At 42.8% G+C, this 15,143-nt stretch overlaps 1 protein-coding gene across 3 annotated transcripts in view; it reads left to right on the forward strand.

Moving 5' to 3' along the window:
- Nucleotides 1–15,143, forward strand: part of slf1 (SMC5-SMC6 complex localization factor 1) — a 29,999-nt gene that overhangs the window by 4,423 nt on the left and 10,433 nt on the right. For all 3 annotated transcript variants that reach the window (XM_068704122.1, XM_068704124.1, XM_068704123.1), the window contains exons 11-17: nucleotides 140–293; nucleotides 442–610; nucleotides 895–1,040; nucleotides 1,755–1,864; nucleotides 5,170–5,249; nucleotides 9,635–9,727; nucleotides 11,050–11,232. In XM_068704122.1, coding sequence (XP_068560223.1) covers nucleotides 140–293; nucleotides 442–610; nucleotides 895–1,040; nucleotides 1,755–1,864; nucleotides 5,170–5,249; nucleotides 9,635–9,727; nucleotides 11,050–11,232 — 935 coding nt within the window. The remainder of the gene's footprint in view (nucleotides 1–139; nucleotides 294–441; nucleotides 611–894; nucleotides 1,041–1,754; nucleotides 1,865–5,169; nucleotides 5,250–9,634; nucleotides 9,728–11,049; nucleotides 11,233–15,143) is intronic.

Consider the following 15,143-nt stretch of genomic DNA (forward strand, 5'->3'; position numbering starts at 1 on the left):
TTAAGTCAGCAACTATTTGCTGTCACCTACTAAACTTAACTGCATGTTATATTGACTACACGTTGAATCAAATGTTAACACAACTCTTTTTGTTAGAATAAATGATTGTTACATTTAACAGTTTATTCTTTCTGCTCAGGGATTTTGTGCAGCCTGAGGCGACAGGAGTCTCTCCGGCTTCAGCATCAGGATCTTTGCTGGTTGGAACCTTCTGGACTGTGTGGGAGCGCTCCACGCTGTTGTCCCGAGCTGTGAAACAACTAACCCAGCTCTTGGTACAGGCTGTCATTGAGGTAAATCCCGTGGAACTCATGCATGTCATTGGATAGTGTGTTACATCAGCCAAGATAATTACCAGTTGGCTTCAGATTTGTGATCAGACCAGAAAAACAACGTCACTCCTACTCTTGAAGCGTTCTAACTTGTTTATCTTCCCCGAAGGACTACGCTGAGAGGGATGAGAGGCAGAAGCTGCATTTGGCTGACACTCTGCTGGACCTCCTGTCTGTATTGGTGGAGTTCTGGTGTCAGCAGCACTTCAAGCTGAACCAGAACCTGGTGGAAAAGGGCCTAAAAGACCTAGCAGAGCACTTTGCTGTCATCAGCCAGGGTATGGAATAAAAATAGAAAAAGCCTTACATTCATACTTCTGCACTGTCTGTATGTGACCAGTTATGTAGTACAAATGTTAGAAATACTGCACCAGAAAATAGAACGTGCGATGAAATACATAGTTTAAGTAATTTAATCACAATATTTAGCAGAATAATTACCATTATAACTCTTGGTATTTAAAAAAAATACTGCTCTAGTGCGACACTTTTTCTTTCAATGAACCCAGCCATCACTGACAGTATAGTATCCAACCTTTTTTCCCTCTGTTTCGTCCTGTAGATGTATCTCCGGAGGTTCTGGCAGAGCTGGTTGTCAGGATTCGCTCTACCAGACTTAAGTTGATGATGGCAGATGCCATATTTAGGAGTCTTTGCTGCAGAAATGGATTCACAGTTGGAGATGAACCCCTCTCTTTTAAGAAAATGGTTTGTTGATTTTTGTGTGTGTGTGTGTGTGTGTGTGTGTGTGTGTGTGTGTGTGTTTGTTTCTTGTTCTTCACTCGATTTCCCATTACCTACTCGCAGGAAACCTTATTAGTCCTGTATTTATTTTGTCATTGACAGGCTTTGTAATAATTTACTTACTTGTGTCAATCATATCAGTCATGTGCTGCTTAGTTTTGTAAGTCATGAAGACATTGAGTGGCATTTTGTGAAATGCAAGTTTAGAGAGTTCAGTTGGCAGCCGTTTTCGGTTCATATACTGGAAAAAAACCTTTTGATTTTAAAGTGTATTACAATTCTGATAAAACTACACACACATATATACACACACGCCAATGTTTGTAAAACACAGACAATACTAAAGTAATTAAGGAACTGATTACTGATTTTAATATTTTTAGATCAATATGCCGCTTTTAGTTATTCAGATTTATTTTTCTGCTTTGCTCTTGTGTTACCATAGAAAGGAATAAAACACAGATGTTCTGCATTAGTTAACTTTGCAGTGTAATAGATCATATTACAGTTCTCTGTCACAGACAAAAATATGGCTGATGTAGTCTACCCATCGTATTACCTTGCAGTAGAACATCTGGTTGATGTCTTTGTGCCTCCTCAGTCCCATAAAGACACAAGCATCCATTTGCACTGTAAAGGCAATGTCTAACCTTGTGTGTGTATGTGTGGTTCTGACAGGTGCTGTCCTACATGCCTGCTCTGGAAAATTTAGCTCAGAGTCCCACCGGTGCTCGCCTCAGGACCGGACCCACCTCCCACAGCTGCACCAGCCAGGGGACCGACTGCAGGTCAGATACACACAGCTGTCCGTCTATACCACTGTTCATCTCTCAGGCACATTTTCATAAGAGCCTAAGGCAGAACATTGTGAAGACATACATGCAGTGGACGGGGCTGCACACGGGCCAATAGTTTAGTCTAGATTGGACTTAGGCTAACTTCCTTAGATATAGTCAGGCAGTAAACACCGTGAGTGTTTGCACTTTCACAATTGCTTCACCTTTTAAAACCGTATCAAATGAAATACTTTCTCTATCATTATGGTTTGTTGCTTCCCCAAAAGTCTCTTAAAGGCACAGTGCACATTTAAGTGCATTTAAACTAGCTGCATCTGTCTTTCATTTTTTTTTTTTTGCTTGTGTGTGTGTCTAAAATAGCAGAACTAGTCAACCAGCAGTCTACTGTGCCTCCATTGTCAGGTTTCCACTCATACATTTAAAGGCAAAATGGGTGAAAATGTACAGACCCGATGAGAAATGTGAGTGAAAAGGAACAAAGGAACACCTGGAGAGAGGATGAAAGTGTGTGTGTGTGTGTGTGTGTGTGTGTGTGTGTGTGTGTGTGTGTGTGTGTGTGTGCGTGTGCGTGTGTGTGGGTGGGTTTGGGGTGAGAAGCAGAGATGCATGAATGGAGGGACTAAAGGAAAGCTGGAGAGAGGCAAATGGAGGTCAGACGGAGCGTGAGGAGTTGGCATGTGATGGGTCATGCCCAGGTCTGATCCTATCAGTGTGTGCTGGCTGAAAGGAGGGGTGCATAGGGAGGTTAGACCCTCACATCTCTCTCACACACACATACTCACTCACTCACTCACACACACACACACACACACACACACACACACACACACACACACACACACACACACACAGTGCTGAGTCTGATTTGGACAGGAAGCCGTAGACAGACTAGGATATCCCATCAGGCCTTTGTGTGTCTTCCCTTACGACCACCAGCGCTCAGCCTTCACCCCTCCTTCTTCACCTCTCTTGATCTATACTCACATACTAAGTCCCTCTCTGAATGCTAACACACACACTCTCCATGCTTGGTATCAGACATCTGCTGCTCCACCAGCAGGTAGTTGGCCTGGGGAAGGGGAGGAGCCACCAGGGAGCAAGTTCATTCGAAGGCTACTGGTTCATGTGTTGACCCGATCCCCTCTTCCCTCCATCACTGCTTTCTGCTCTTTCTACTTTCTGCTTTCCCCACAGTTCCAAGGGTTTAGTTTGTTTTGACATAGACATGAGAAGAACTGAATAAAACAAGGAACGCAATCTGTGCGGATGAGATAAAGAAATGCCAAAGGGCATGTAAAATCATTTGACCCTGAAAGAAAGAATGAAATCAGAATGACAAAGCCTGTGATGAATTGAGAACAGAAACCAAAAGGAAATCTTGTTTCCTCATTTTCCATGCTCGAATGTATGATATTATACATATTTTTAGTGATGTTGACACTCTTAATCAATTAACACATCTTTTGTTGAAGAATTTAAGAGTCTGGCACACTCCTCAATCTCTAAGCATTTACAATACACTTCTCTACGCTGTTGGAGCTGCTATGACTCAATAAAACAATTTAAATATTCTATATAAAGAACTCAACTATATTTGTTGTTAGAGCACTTGTCAGTAATTCATAGTCCTTAACAGGATAAGACAACGTTTGGAAAAAGGCAGATTTTTAAATAATATGAATGTGACTGCGGTGTTTCAATACAGAAGTTTTGGTTTTAAATGGTTGCAGATCCGTTTGATCTGTCTTTTCAAACTGTCGGTAGAACACAAGACAAAATCCTAGCAAGATGTTTGGTATTGGATTCATGAAAAGAGCAGGAGCAGGTCATAAAGGTTGAGAGGAGCCACATGACCCCTTTATCTTTAATTTCTGGCTGTTAGAACGCATTAGGCTGTTTTACTGTGACTTGAGGCCACTGTAGTGTGTGAGATGGCGAGTGTGCTTCTTCTGCACCAACTGACAGGCTGGCATTTGAGCATACGTCCAAGCCATACCAAGCCGACAGAGCGACTACTTAGATGGCCGTTTGACTTGCCTGCTGGGCAGTGAGTGCCTTTAGCAGAAGCGGAGCTGTAATTACACTAAATCTTCTCCTGCTGGCTTAATCAAGCCCTGTGTACTGCTGTTATCTTTTCAAAGCATTGAACTACGTCATTACTTTGCCTTTGTCTCTTCTGACCAGACCTGAATATAGTCAATATCAGCTGGATTTAAGAAAACGCCTGTAACTACATCAGCTCCACAGATAAAAGGGACATGTTTTTGTTTTTGCTATTGACATGCACTTCCCCATTACTTCCAGTATTTCTCACAAGTTTCTTGAGACTCTGCCTCCAAGGGAACGTGCAGCCCCAGGCCTAGCATTGATAGCTGGGCCACTGACAGCATGCTGGCTTCCTAAAGTAGACCATGAGGGAAGGAGAGACTGGGGCGTGTACAAGCCAAGTACTGTCAACCTCCACTGCTGCCAGCCTATATGGACAGGGGACACTTGGGTGAAGTGGTTTGAGATAAGAAGTGGTATGCCCTTATACCAGACACTCTTATGGACTCTTTCAAACACACACACACACACACACACACACACACACACACACACACACACACACACACACACAGAGCTCATCTCATCTCTTCTCAGCCTTGTCCCTGCTAATAACAAGCAACGTGACAGGACGTGTGTTTCCTCCTCACTGCTGGGAGCTCCTTCCTGGCTACTGAACAAGCCAATTACCAAGGAACAAGCCTCTTCCCTGTAATACGGATGGCACTCCGCTTCAATGCAGCGCACGCGCACGTGCACAGACGTATACACTCCAGACACCTGTCAGACTTCATGCAGGCAGATCTTCCATACCCACTCACAGGACTAGTGACAGCCCACAGCTATTAGCACGCCACTACTTTGAAGAGGCTTCACTTTCTTTTACTAGTTATTCCTCCTAATGTGCTTGCTCACATCGAATTCTCCGTCTCTGCGTTTGAGGCGTTAAGTGGGAGGAAAAGTGCTTTGGAGACGGGAATGGAGGATTGGGCGTGTGAAGTGTGTGTGTGGCCAACACAGAAGGGGTTTGACAGATATTGTCAGATTTCATATATAAAATGATACGACGCCACGAAGGATTAATTTGCTAATGGCACTTTTCACAGTACAGTAATGCCCGTTCCACTTTCTGTACCACTAGGTCTCTGCGCTGTCATGCTGGTCAGTCATTGAAACTTTGGACTTGTTTATGTAAATGCACATACATGCATATTTTCTCATAACCCCTTTGACCATTGTCCTCCACACAGTGCTCAGAGCTCTTTGGTGAATGAAACCAGCACGGAGAAAGAGAACATCCCCAGGGGTTTGAACAGAGTCAACGCAGCAGGTACGGCACATACATACATACATACATACATACACACACACACCGCTGCTCGACAATATCGCTGCAGATTTGCAAGGATCGGACTTTTAATGGACTGATGCACTGCACTAGGTCATCAGTAAAGAGGCACATGATAGCTCTGTCATCACTTTCAGTTTAATGAAGAGCACATAATGTATGGAGAGAGTGATTGATTTGCATCGGACCCCGCTTCCATCTAGTCAGCTGTAAAGGCAACTCGGCTGCATAATTGGTGTATATGTGCAGGGCAGAGTTTGGTCCATATTACGCCTCCTCCACTTGTTCCATTCGCATTGAAATTCATCGCTGCGCTGTTTTGTTTTTGCTTTTTTTCCTCATGTCTTATTCACCTTTTAAAAAAGTAATAGATAAATAAATAAATGTCGCGGACAGAAATAATGGCTTCCTCATACAATAACACATATTAGTACGCACAATGTGCCTCAGATCTCAATTTTAGGGGTATTAAATGCAGCAATTAGGGTAGAGCTACAGATGTACAGCGGCTGCACTGGTGGAACTTCCTGCAATTAGAGGCATGGCACTGTGTGTGAACTCTTGAAGGTGTCAGAGCTCATATCTCCCCCCTCCACCTGATCAGAAAGGCCCTGTGCCGGTGCAAAGGAGGGAGTGGGGGGGAGGAGGGCGGAGGCAGGAGACTCAAGGCTGTTGGCATGTGTTGTTTTTCCACTACGTGATCTCTATACCGATGCGGTCGGCATTAATTTTTGATGAACCATCGGCACAGCATCCTCCCCTCTCGCCCTCTCATCCCATCCCATTCTCTCTCTCTCTCTCTCCCTTCCGCTCTTTCTCTCTCAGGCTTTTTCCCCCCACATATGTAAGCTTGCTTTCTTATATGCTGCACTTCTTTGCTTTGGAGCATCTGTCTCGCCTCCTGGAACCTCAGTATCTTTGTCAAAGTAGCTGAGAGGGGTTGAGGGATTTGGGATGAACTTCTCTTTTTTTCAGTTCCGTATCTCCTTCTGGAGGCTCTGCCGAGATTTCATTCTAAATCAGTCTGAATATACTGTATGGAGATTCTCAAACAAGAACTGCTGTCTTTTATTTTTTTGGTCGCTTGAAATCTGTTTGCTTTTAGCTTTCTGAAACAAGCTATTATTATACTAGTCAACATTCACGCAGCATAGTTCAAAAGCTAGGTTCTTTGTTCTTGGGAATGTGAAGGTACTCCAGGTTACCAGCAATCAGAAATAACTTTGTAAAAAGTTGCTGCTTTACAAAATTATCAAAGTGTTATTATTTTCTATGTTCAACACAGTCAGGGCATACTAGTTTTAATTGTCCCATACCTAACAGGTGCCACAACTTGTGCCTTTTTCATACATATTAGTACATGGAGTTTGGTAACCTTATGTAGTTCTCACCTAACACCTGAATAGAGGTCTAATCATCCCAAGCATACTGTAACTAAACTACTTGACTCTCATTTTGGTCAGTAGGGCTATCTGGAGTTGCATTGGGTGAGACTGGAACATAAACTACTTCAGGAGTCTGACAGTGCAGATTGGGCAGTAAAAACTCATTGACGTTAATTTAATTGCCCAGTCTACTTTATGATCTGTTTTTCTAACCAGTGATTTTGTAGTGAATATTGATTCAGCTCTGTACCTCGTCAGTCCCAACATTCCTACTACACCTCTATATGCCTTCATTAAAAAATATGTTTGGACCATAGTGTGACAAGAAGATGTCGAAGGCAAAGGATTTTTGTGAGCCTTTGCTTTAACATTACATTTTTTTTATTTTGCATTTGTTCATATGACAGACAGCTTTGTCCAATGCAACAGAAAAACCACGCCAGTGGATTTGCTTACTCTTGTTCTTAACAGACGCTCTGTTTGTGTCCTATTACTTCCTGTTGGCACAAAGGGGCTCTGTTGCTGTTTTTCACTTATTATATGGATGTATCCTATATTAATTCACCAATTTAATGTAAAATGATATTCCCTTACGTTAATGACGCTAAATAAAATTGAGGCCCTGCAGTAATCTCGATTTGGAGGAATTAACGTGTTACTCTTAGAGCCAGTGACAGTAGTCTTCAAATAGTTTTAAATATATCCAATAACTAGCACTGAATACCTTTTTATAACACATTTCTTACAAATAGCATTGTTACTGGCTTTTTTAGCAGCTTTTTTGTTCCAGGGATCAGTGGGCCAAGTGACACTTTAGAGGAGTGTATTCAGACAGGGATATAAAGAGCAACACATACATTTAACTTTTCTATTAAAGTGTGAAACAGGGGATTTATAGAAAAGGACAGGCGGATTTATCCTTTCCGTGCTTGTAAATGCTGAGCATGCAATTACCCCTATAATAGAGGCGTTGTGTCCAAATTGGAGCCATTAAAGTGATTTAACAGTGCGTGGATTGGCCCTGGCATTTGCGAGGATGTGTACACATGGGGTGTAGTGGAATGGATGTTTTATCACAGTGTTTTAGAGCGCGGTAATAGCAGAGCAGCCCATGTAGAACACTGACGTGCCACACTGTACAGCTTACTCATTAGGGACTGTATTTTGGACTGGGCTCCCCCCCTCTGTGTGGGTGTTTTTGATTTTTAGATTGGAAATATCGGTGTGCTTCATTGATTGACATCTTCTGGTTTCCGGTGCTTATACTGTACAATCACCAGTGTCTGCTTTGTGATCTTACATTTGCAACCAACTTTTACATGTAAGTTAAAATAATTTTTACAGTGACCTATTTGCAGAATGAAAATCAGAATACCGCCATAGAATAGTGAGTTCTTTTTGCACTGGATAGTGACCCTAATGTTCTTTTTGAGTCCCTCTTGTTGCATATCCAAATTAAATAGACATGATCTGACGAAGTGCTTGAAATTCGTTGCAGTCTGCTTCATCAGCCTGTTTGTGTGATCTCACTGTGAGAACACACAAAGTGGTTGTTTTTTTAGAATTTTTACAACAATTAAATGACTTATTTTGTGGCTTTTCGAGTCTCTTCAGTTGACGTTGGCTTCTGAACCAATTGGCTGTTCTGTACAGCCATATAATATGAATATTATATGAAGCTTTCTAAAACACCTATTCCAGAAATGTGTCGAGAAATATTATGATATACTGTAGGAATGTTTCTGAACTGGACATAATCTTTTAACTTCTTTCTGTTTGTTAGGTTTTGCATCACGTTACTTGGGAGAACATAAATGTTGCTTTTTTAATAATCAGTTCTAGCATTTTCCTGTTCTTTTCCCTCTCCACTCTTCAACCTCTTTACTACCGGTGGATGACATTTAATGCGTCTTCTGCAACCTCAAAGACACCTCCTGGAAGAAAGGAATTCCTCAGAATGAATAGGATCCAGGGTTTCCAATATTTCCCCCTATATGCTTTGAAATGCTGGAAACCCTTTCACTCTGTTCACTGCTTCTTCTTTCTTGCCCCACTGTTTCCTCCCTCCCTCTCCTTTCTGCCCCAGTCTGTGCGCACTGGAGTGGAGCCCCTGTACAGGCGAGACGTCCTGGGGAGAGCTAGTAAAGCATTTATTATGGGCTTTTCAGTCCTGTATTATACTGCCAAGCACAGAGCCACTCATGCTTGGCCTTTAACTTCCCTCTGAAGTTCAGCCATACATGAAAAGAGGGGGCTATGGCCTGCTAATATATTCCTGGTTTAATATTATATCAGGAAAAAGTGAGGGATGGGTAAAGATGAGAGAAAAAAAAGGAAGAGTGGATAAGAAAATTGTGTTTAAAAAATAAAAATGGAATCCTTGATTTTGTTTCCACGCCTGTTCACTGGTAGTTTGCTGATTAAATATCACGTGGTGATACTCGCAATGCCCAGCGGAGCTTTTGAACCCTGGATCTGTGAAGAATCCTTTTCGAGGCTTTGTGCGTGGGCTGTCTACCATAACTTCCTCTCAAGTAACAATATAGGGACGAGCGGACAGGAAGCAAAGCTACATTCTCGCCACTACATTCATTTACTCACCGACTGCCCCGATATTAACTTTGTTGGGCTCGGGGTGTTAGTGGATCTCTGTGTCTGTAAAAAAGAAAAAGAGCAAGGCAAATTAGTCTCTCCATCTTTAATTTTTTTTTTTCCTCCCATTTTTTTCCCTTGAAAGATCTCCCCCCTTTTCTCATCACTCTTTTTAAATCGCATCCCCATTGGCGGGTCGTACTTTTTTAGGTCAGGTTTTTTCTTTTGGTGTTTGGGGACATTTCTGTGGTATTTTACTGGTGCGTTCACCATATGGAGAGGGACAATGGGCAGGACATCGGGGCACACCCTAATTTCGGATTGCTCTCATCTCTTCCGCCTCTTCTCTTTTTTGGGTGTGTTTGTCCGTTGTGTGTGTCCTGGTCGAAGGAGAGACCCTCCTCCACAGAGCTTGCAAGAGGAACCAAGTGGAAACCGTGCTTCAGATCCTGTCGCTTCCTGGCACGGACGTCAACATTAAAGGTAAGACTTTCTCGCTTTCCCTATTCTCTGAAGCCTCCGTATCACCGTCATCTGACTCCACTCCCACTGTTTGCTGTAGGGTTTCGAAGAGTGATTAACATTGGGGGGGAAAAGATGTGAGAAGAAAAAGAAGTGCGTATGCGTCATCAGTGAGGGTAACCTTTAGCTAAAATGTAAAGGGTGTGTCTAGAAAGATCTGGATGGGTTTGGCGGCTCAGATTTATAGCTTTACGTGACTTTACTAAGTGAATTGAAAGCCTTTTGATATTTCAGAGTGACTTTCTTTTGTCCCTTTAGGTCAAATATAATGACTTCCCCTCGTTTTATGGAAATGTTGTGCTGTTTCAAAGATTTCGCCGATTTTGTAATCGCCCTTTAATAGAAGCCTAGCCGAATGGCTTTCGTCTTGGTAGGGGCTTATGCAGGAGGCGATGTCTAAAATGTGATCAGCCAGAACTATGTGCAAAATGGTAAAATTACCATTTCTATGGCAGTTGTCTCCCCGAACGAGGCCCAAGTTAACTGAGGAAGAACATTTTTGGTTGTCAGATAAAACAGATCTACATTATGATGATCTCCAAATAGTCTAATTTTGATTATTTAGGACATGTCTTTACATGACTATTAAGTTTGGACCATACGCTGTACATCAGGATGGACTCAAGTGTTTTAATGTTTCTTAGAAATGCTGATATTTCTAGGCGAGACATACTTAGGCAGTGATTTGTACTCCAAACAATAATTTCAAGCAGTCTAAAGTCACATTCATAACAGTGAATCAAGCTTTAGCAGCCTTAGTTCAGTCGTGTTAATGTGTTTTGTCTTAAGGCAATGGAGAAGACGTTTAAGTCATTCATTACATTTTTTCTTAAAGTTCTTTAAAAATTAGCTGACGCCTGTATCATTAGCTTTAATCACTTTCAAGGGTGTCTTGTCAATTTCTACGAGTTTCTCCAGTTAGCCTTGCTAGCTTATTTAATGCTCGAGTTGTTAGCGCTAAGAACTATCCAACAACTTACCCGCAAGAGTTGAACCACTCATGCCACAAGACTCTTCACTTTTTCATCATGACACTCACTGTACATACATACTTACAATACTGTAACATACTTTGAGAGATGTACATATCTATTCAACTGCTTGATACACAAAATGATTTTCCAAACATCACTATACTCCATGAAAATTCTTGACAGAAAGCAACGTTTTCACATGAAAGAGATTTTTGTATTGTATATTGAAGCGTTTCAACCACAAAAGCTTTACACAATAATAAAAAGTTATGTGCTTGTGCGTGTGCTTGTTTTTTTTTGACCATGCAGACCATGCAGGCTGGACACCTCTGCATGAAGCGTGCAACCATGGCAGCACTGCGTGTGTGGAGGCTTTGCTACGTCACCGCCCCGCCCCTGTGCTAAATAACCAGGTGGGTGGAGTCAGCCCACTTCACGACGCTGTGCTAAACGGACACATGGACATCGCCAAAATGCTACTGGAGCATGCAGGTGAGTGAACTTCCCCAATACACCCAGAGACTCAGTGCTTTAGAGTGTGAGCTGACGTAAAGAATGACAAAAAGAATCGGTTTTATAAGATGGAGCTATCACTATTCAAAATTAATTACCCCAATTTTATGTTTTTAATACCTAATTAATTGTAATATTGATCTTAAAAGTGGTTGGTAAGCGGCACTTCAGTTAATTCAAACCTTTGTGTGTCCAGGTGCATATTTACTAGATTGGGCTGATTAGAATAGGACAAAATTTGTCTTCAATTTCAGGTTAGTTCAAACTGTGACACTGTTATTGGTCTTGGTGCTTTATTTTGTCTACATCATTACTCAGGCAGGTTCAATTAAAAATTGCCTCTCCAACTGTACGTTACATGTATATAATTTCTTATGGGAGGGGATACACTTAGCTGTTTTTATAAGTCTTCATATAATCCATCTTCATTGAAGCGATTCATTAAACCAAATGGTTCCCGTCACATTGATGGAATTGTATAATGTTAAAATAAAACACCTTTAACTTGTCCAGCCAGAAGGCTGCCAAGAGAGCTAATCTGTAGAATTAGCCATTTAGCTAATGATTTGCTGCATGTCACTGTTGCTGTAGCCAAGACGAGCTTTCAATTTAATACAGCCAACAAATTCAGCGGAGCTTACTGACAGATTGAATGCTGCTTTCGACCTTATTAGCAGGGCCCGTTTTATCTTGACTGGCCTCCTGGTAAAGTGGGGGACCTGTTGGTGGTGGGGCTTTTACAGGGACTCTCGATTTTACACATCAAGTTCAGTTCATTCATCACACAGATAAGTATTCAGCCTCTGTAGGCAGTGGTATAATGTTTTCTGTGGCTCTGGAGGGGGCTTTACCAAGTCCGAAAAATATGATAATGTCATGAGGGTTAATTCGGCTTGGGCATGGAGACTGCAATTTTTTAGCAGAAAGCCTTTGTTAGAGTTAGAAGGACATCGTCCATTTACCCGCCGTGGATGATCTAACCAAAGATGGAATAATTTGCATTATGGGAAATGTAGGCTCTAGAGTTTATGGCGATTGATCCATACTTACTAAATGTTAGGATCTTCCTCTGGAATATCCCTTTAATGCTTTCACTTGGGTTATGTACAATTGTATGTTATCTGAGGGAATATTACAGTTACCTACAAAACAAAAAGCATTATGGGCTGCAGACAAGACAAAGCAAATTGGTTCTAGACCCCAGAGGCCATAGCGGTTGTCTGCTTCTTCGCTGTATGATGTGTAGATCATCTATAGTATACCATCTATCCTTCTGCCCCCACTGCTTGTCTTCATAATCCTCATGCAATCCCGCACTGCAGTGTCTGTCTAAACAGATTACAGCGTCACTTCACGAGATGTCTGTTAATGTCATTTTGACGAGATTAGAGGAGTCAGATTCCACCGCTTGCGAAATTCACACACTGGTTTTTGTGGAAATGTGTCACAACACAACTAGTTTGTGTGTCGGCATGTTTGCATGCCACATACAGTCTGAGCTCAGGAGGGTTGAAGCGAGTGTGACGCGTGTCGGAGCTCAGGAGAGGGTGGCGTCGCTGGTTGTGTGCAGCAGGTGGCAGAGTGAATGTGTTTGTGTTTTTGGGGAGGATGGGGAGGGGCACCATTTGCCGGCATTGAACAAGTCTCTCATGTAACATACTGTACCTCTGCCTCTGCTCACCTCTCAGTTTGACTAATTATAGTTAATTTGATTCGACTTTCCCATTAACACATGTACACATTCTGTCCTCAAAAAATAAATTAGACTGGGATTGTTTAGTCCCGGAGAGGAAACAAGAGAGCGCTCCATTTTTTTTGTTCCTCCCTTCTCAGTAACAAGAGGGAGAGACAATTAAAAGAGTTCAGATGAAGAAGCAGTAAAATTAGAAGATAAAGTGAGAGCGCGTGTGTGTCTGCAGCAGACGTCTGGCCTGCTGTCTAGGCCAGGCCTCTTCTTAGGGACCGAGCAGAAGAACAGGAATGAGAATACTCCCAATTTGAAACACCTGCAGGCTCGTACATTGTACTTCTTTCTCTCACTCGCTCTCTCCTGACTGTTTGCTATTTCCTCACACCTTGATGGCGGGTTGTCTAAAGGCTACAGCAGGGAGCTGGTGAGGAGGAGGTCCTCTTGACTCCAGGCTACGCTGTCTCTGTTGATCTCTTGTCCGTGATCTCCATCTGGTTGCCATGGAAACCATCAATAGGCCTAGCATTTTTTTTCTCTTCTTTAAGTTCTGGTTGTTGAATCTGGGATGTTTGGGCTTTGGGGCTTTGTCATGGTTGGTTACCGTAAGCATATTTATGTTGTTGTTCATTCCAAGTCTAAACTCAAGCAGGACTTTTGTGCTTATGGCAGCATTTCTAACATCCATAGATCAGACTACTTTTTACATTTTTGACCAGGGAGATGCGCTGCAACGTCCCATGGTAGGAAAACAGGCTAGTGGGCCAGATGCATTTCAATTCCTCTCTGTCTTTATGTATTATATTCCTGTGTTTTAGTTTTCTTAGTGCCTGCTACCTCTCTGAAACTATATTTTCCACTGAGGCATTCACCCTGCTGTTTCCAACAGAAAGGCTGAACCTAGCTGCCAAGGTTCTGGTAGGCCAGAGAGGGCAACACTGACACTGGCACACCAACAAAGCCTTTATTTGGGAGTGATCTCACCCCTTTGTAAGCCTGTCTGCTGGGAGGCCTGGGCTCTTTTTCAGGGGTGAATTGTAAGGGGGAAGAATGGATGGATCCCACCCCTACCCCCTCTACCTCAGTCCCTCCAGGCTTATGGAGCTGGCAAGGAAAGGATGCCATGGCTGAGGGCAAGGCTGACTCTGCTCTCCTCCCCTCTTCCTCCCATTGCCCAAGGCCGCCCCACATGACCCTGTGTATAAGTGTGTGTGTGTGTGTGTGTGTGTGTGTGTGTGTGTGTGTGTGTGTGTGTGTGTGTGTGTGTGTGTGTGGGGCTCGTTTGGCTAATTTTTACACGGTATGGAAGTGTCCTTGGCTATATATTTTGGTGTATGTGCATGAATGCACAAATATTTTCTTGAATCTCAAATGCTGTAATGAGTGTATGCTGGCTTGTAATTAAGTATTTGTAAGTGTGTGTGTGTGTGTGTGTTTTCACTGACGTTTCCCTGTGCTCCTTTCTCAGCTGGTAGGAGTGTTTAAATTATGCTGGGTGGCCAGGGCAGCCGGTACCCCTGATTGGAATGGAAAATGACCCGGAGCCTTTAGCTGTGCAGTTCAGACCTCTCTCTCACACTCACACTCACACACACACACACACACACACACACACACACACACACACACACACACACACACACACACACACACACACACACACACAGTGGAGGCGTGTCAGTGAGCAAAGGGGGTGGAGAAATAAAGAAAAGAGCCTTTAAGCTGTCACCACTCGGCCCTGTGACCGTAATCGCTGATGGCATCTTCTCAATACAGCCCACCATGTTAGTAAGCACAGCAAGTCCACCTCGACTGGTAAACACATACACACACAGACTCATTTAGATGCTTGGAGGGAAACGAGTATAGCAGAAAGAATTTTGCAGGTGTGTGTAAAAGTGTTTTGTTTCTTATTTGTCTTAATTGTTTGGCTTGAGTCAAGCAAGTTCAAAGAAGGCAAGAGAGTTGCGACTTGACTGCCTTTACATTTTCTCTTTGGATTTTTGTGCATCTCTTGTACCCACACACAAACACACACACACGGTCGGTTTATGCACAGCATCTCGCGGTCCCTGCAGATCTTAATGTGAACGAGTGTTTGTGGAGCAGAAAGATGTCATTTGCTCAGTGGCACGGGAAACGCACAGTCCCCACGGGCCGCTGCCGACAGTCATGGTGTGTCTCTGTCAGCTTGTCTATCTCT

This window comes from Cebidichthys violaceus, unplaced genomic scaffold, assembly GCF_023349555.1.
Source record: "Cebidichthys violaceus isolate CVI_PGR_0920_01 unplaced genomic scaffold, fCebVio1.0.p SCAF_9, whole genome shotgun sequence".
Taxonomy (NCBI): domain Eukaryota; kingdom Metazoa; phylum Chordata; class Actinopteri; order Perciformes; family Stichaeidae; genus Cebidichthys; species Cebidichthys violaceus.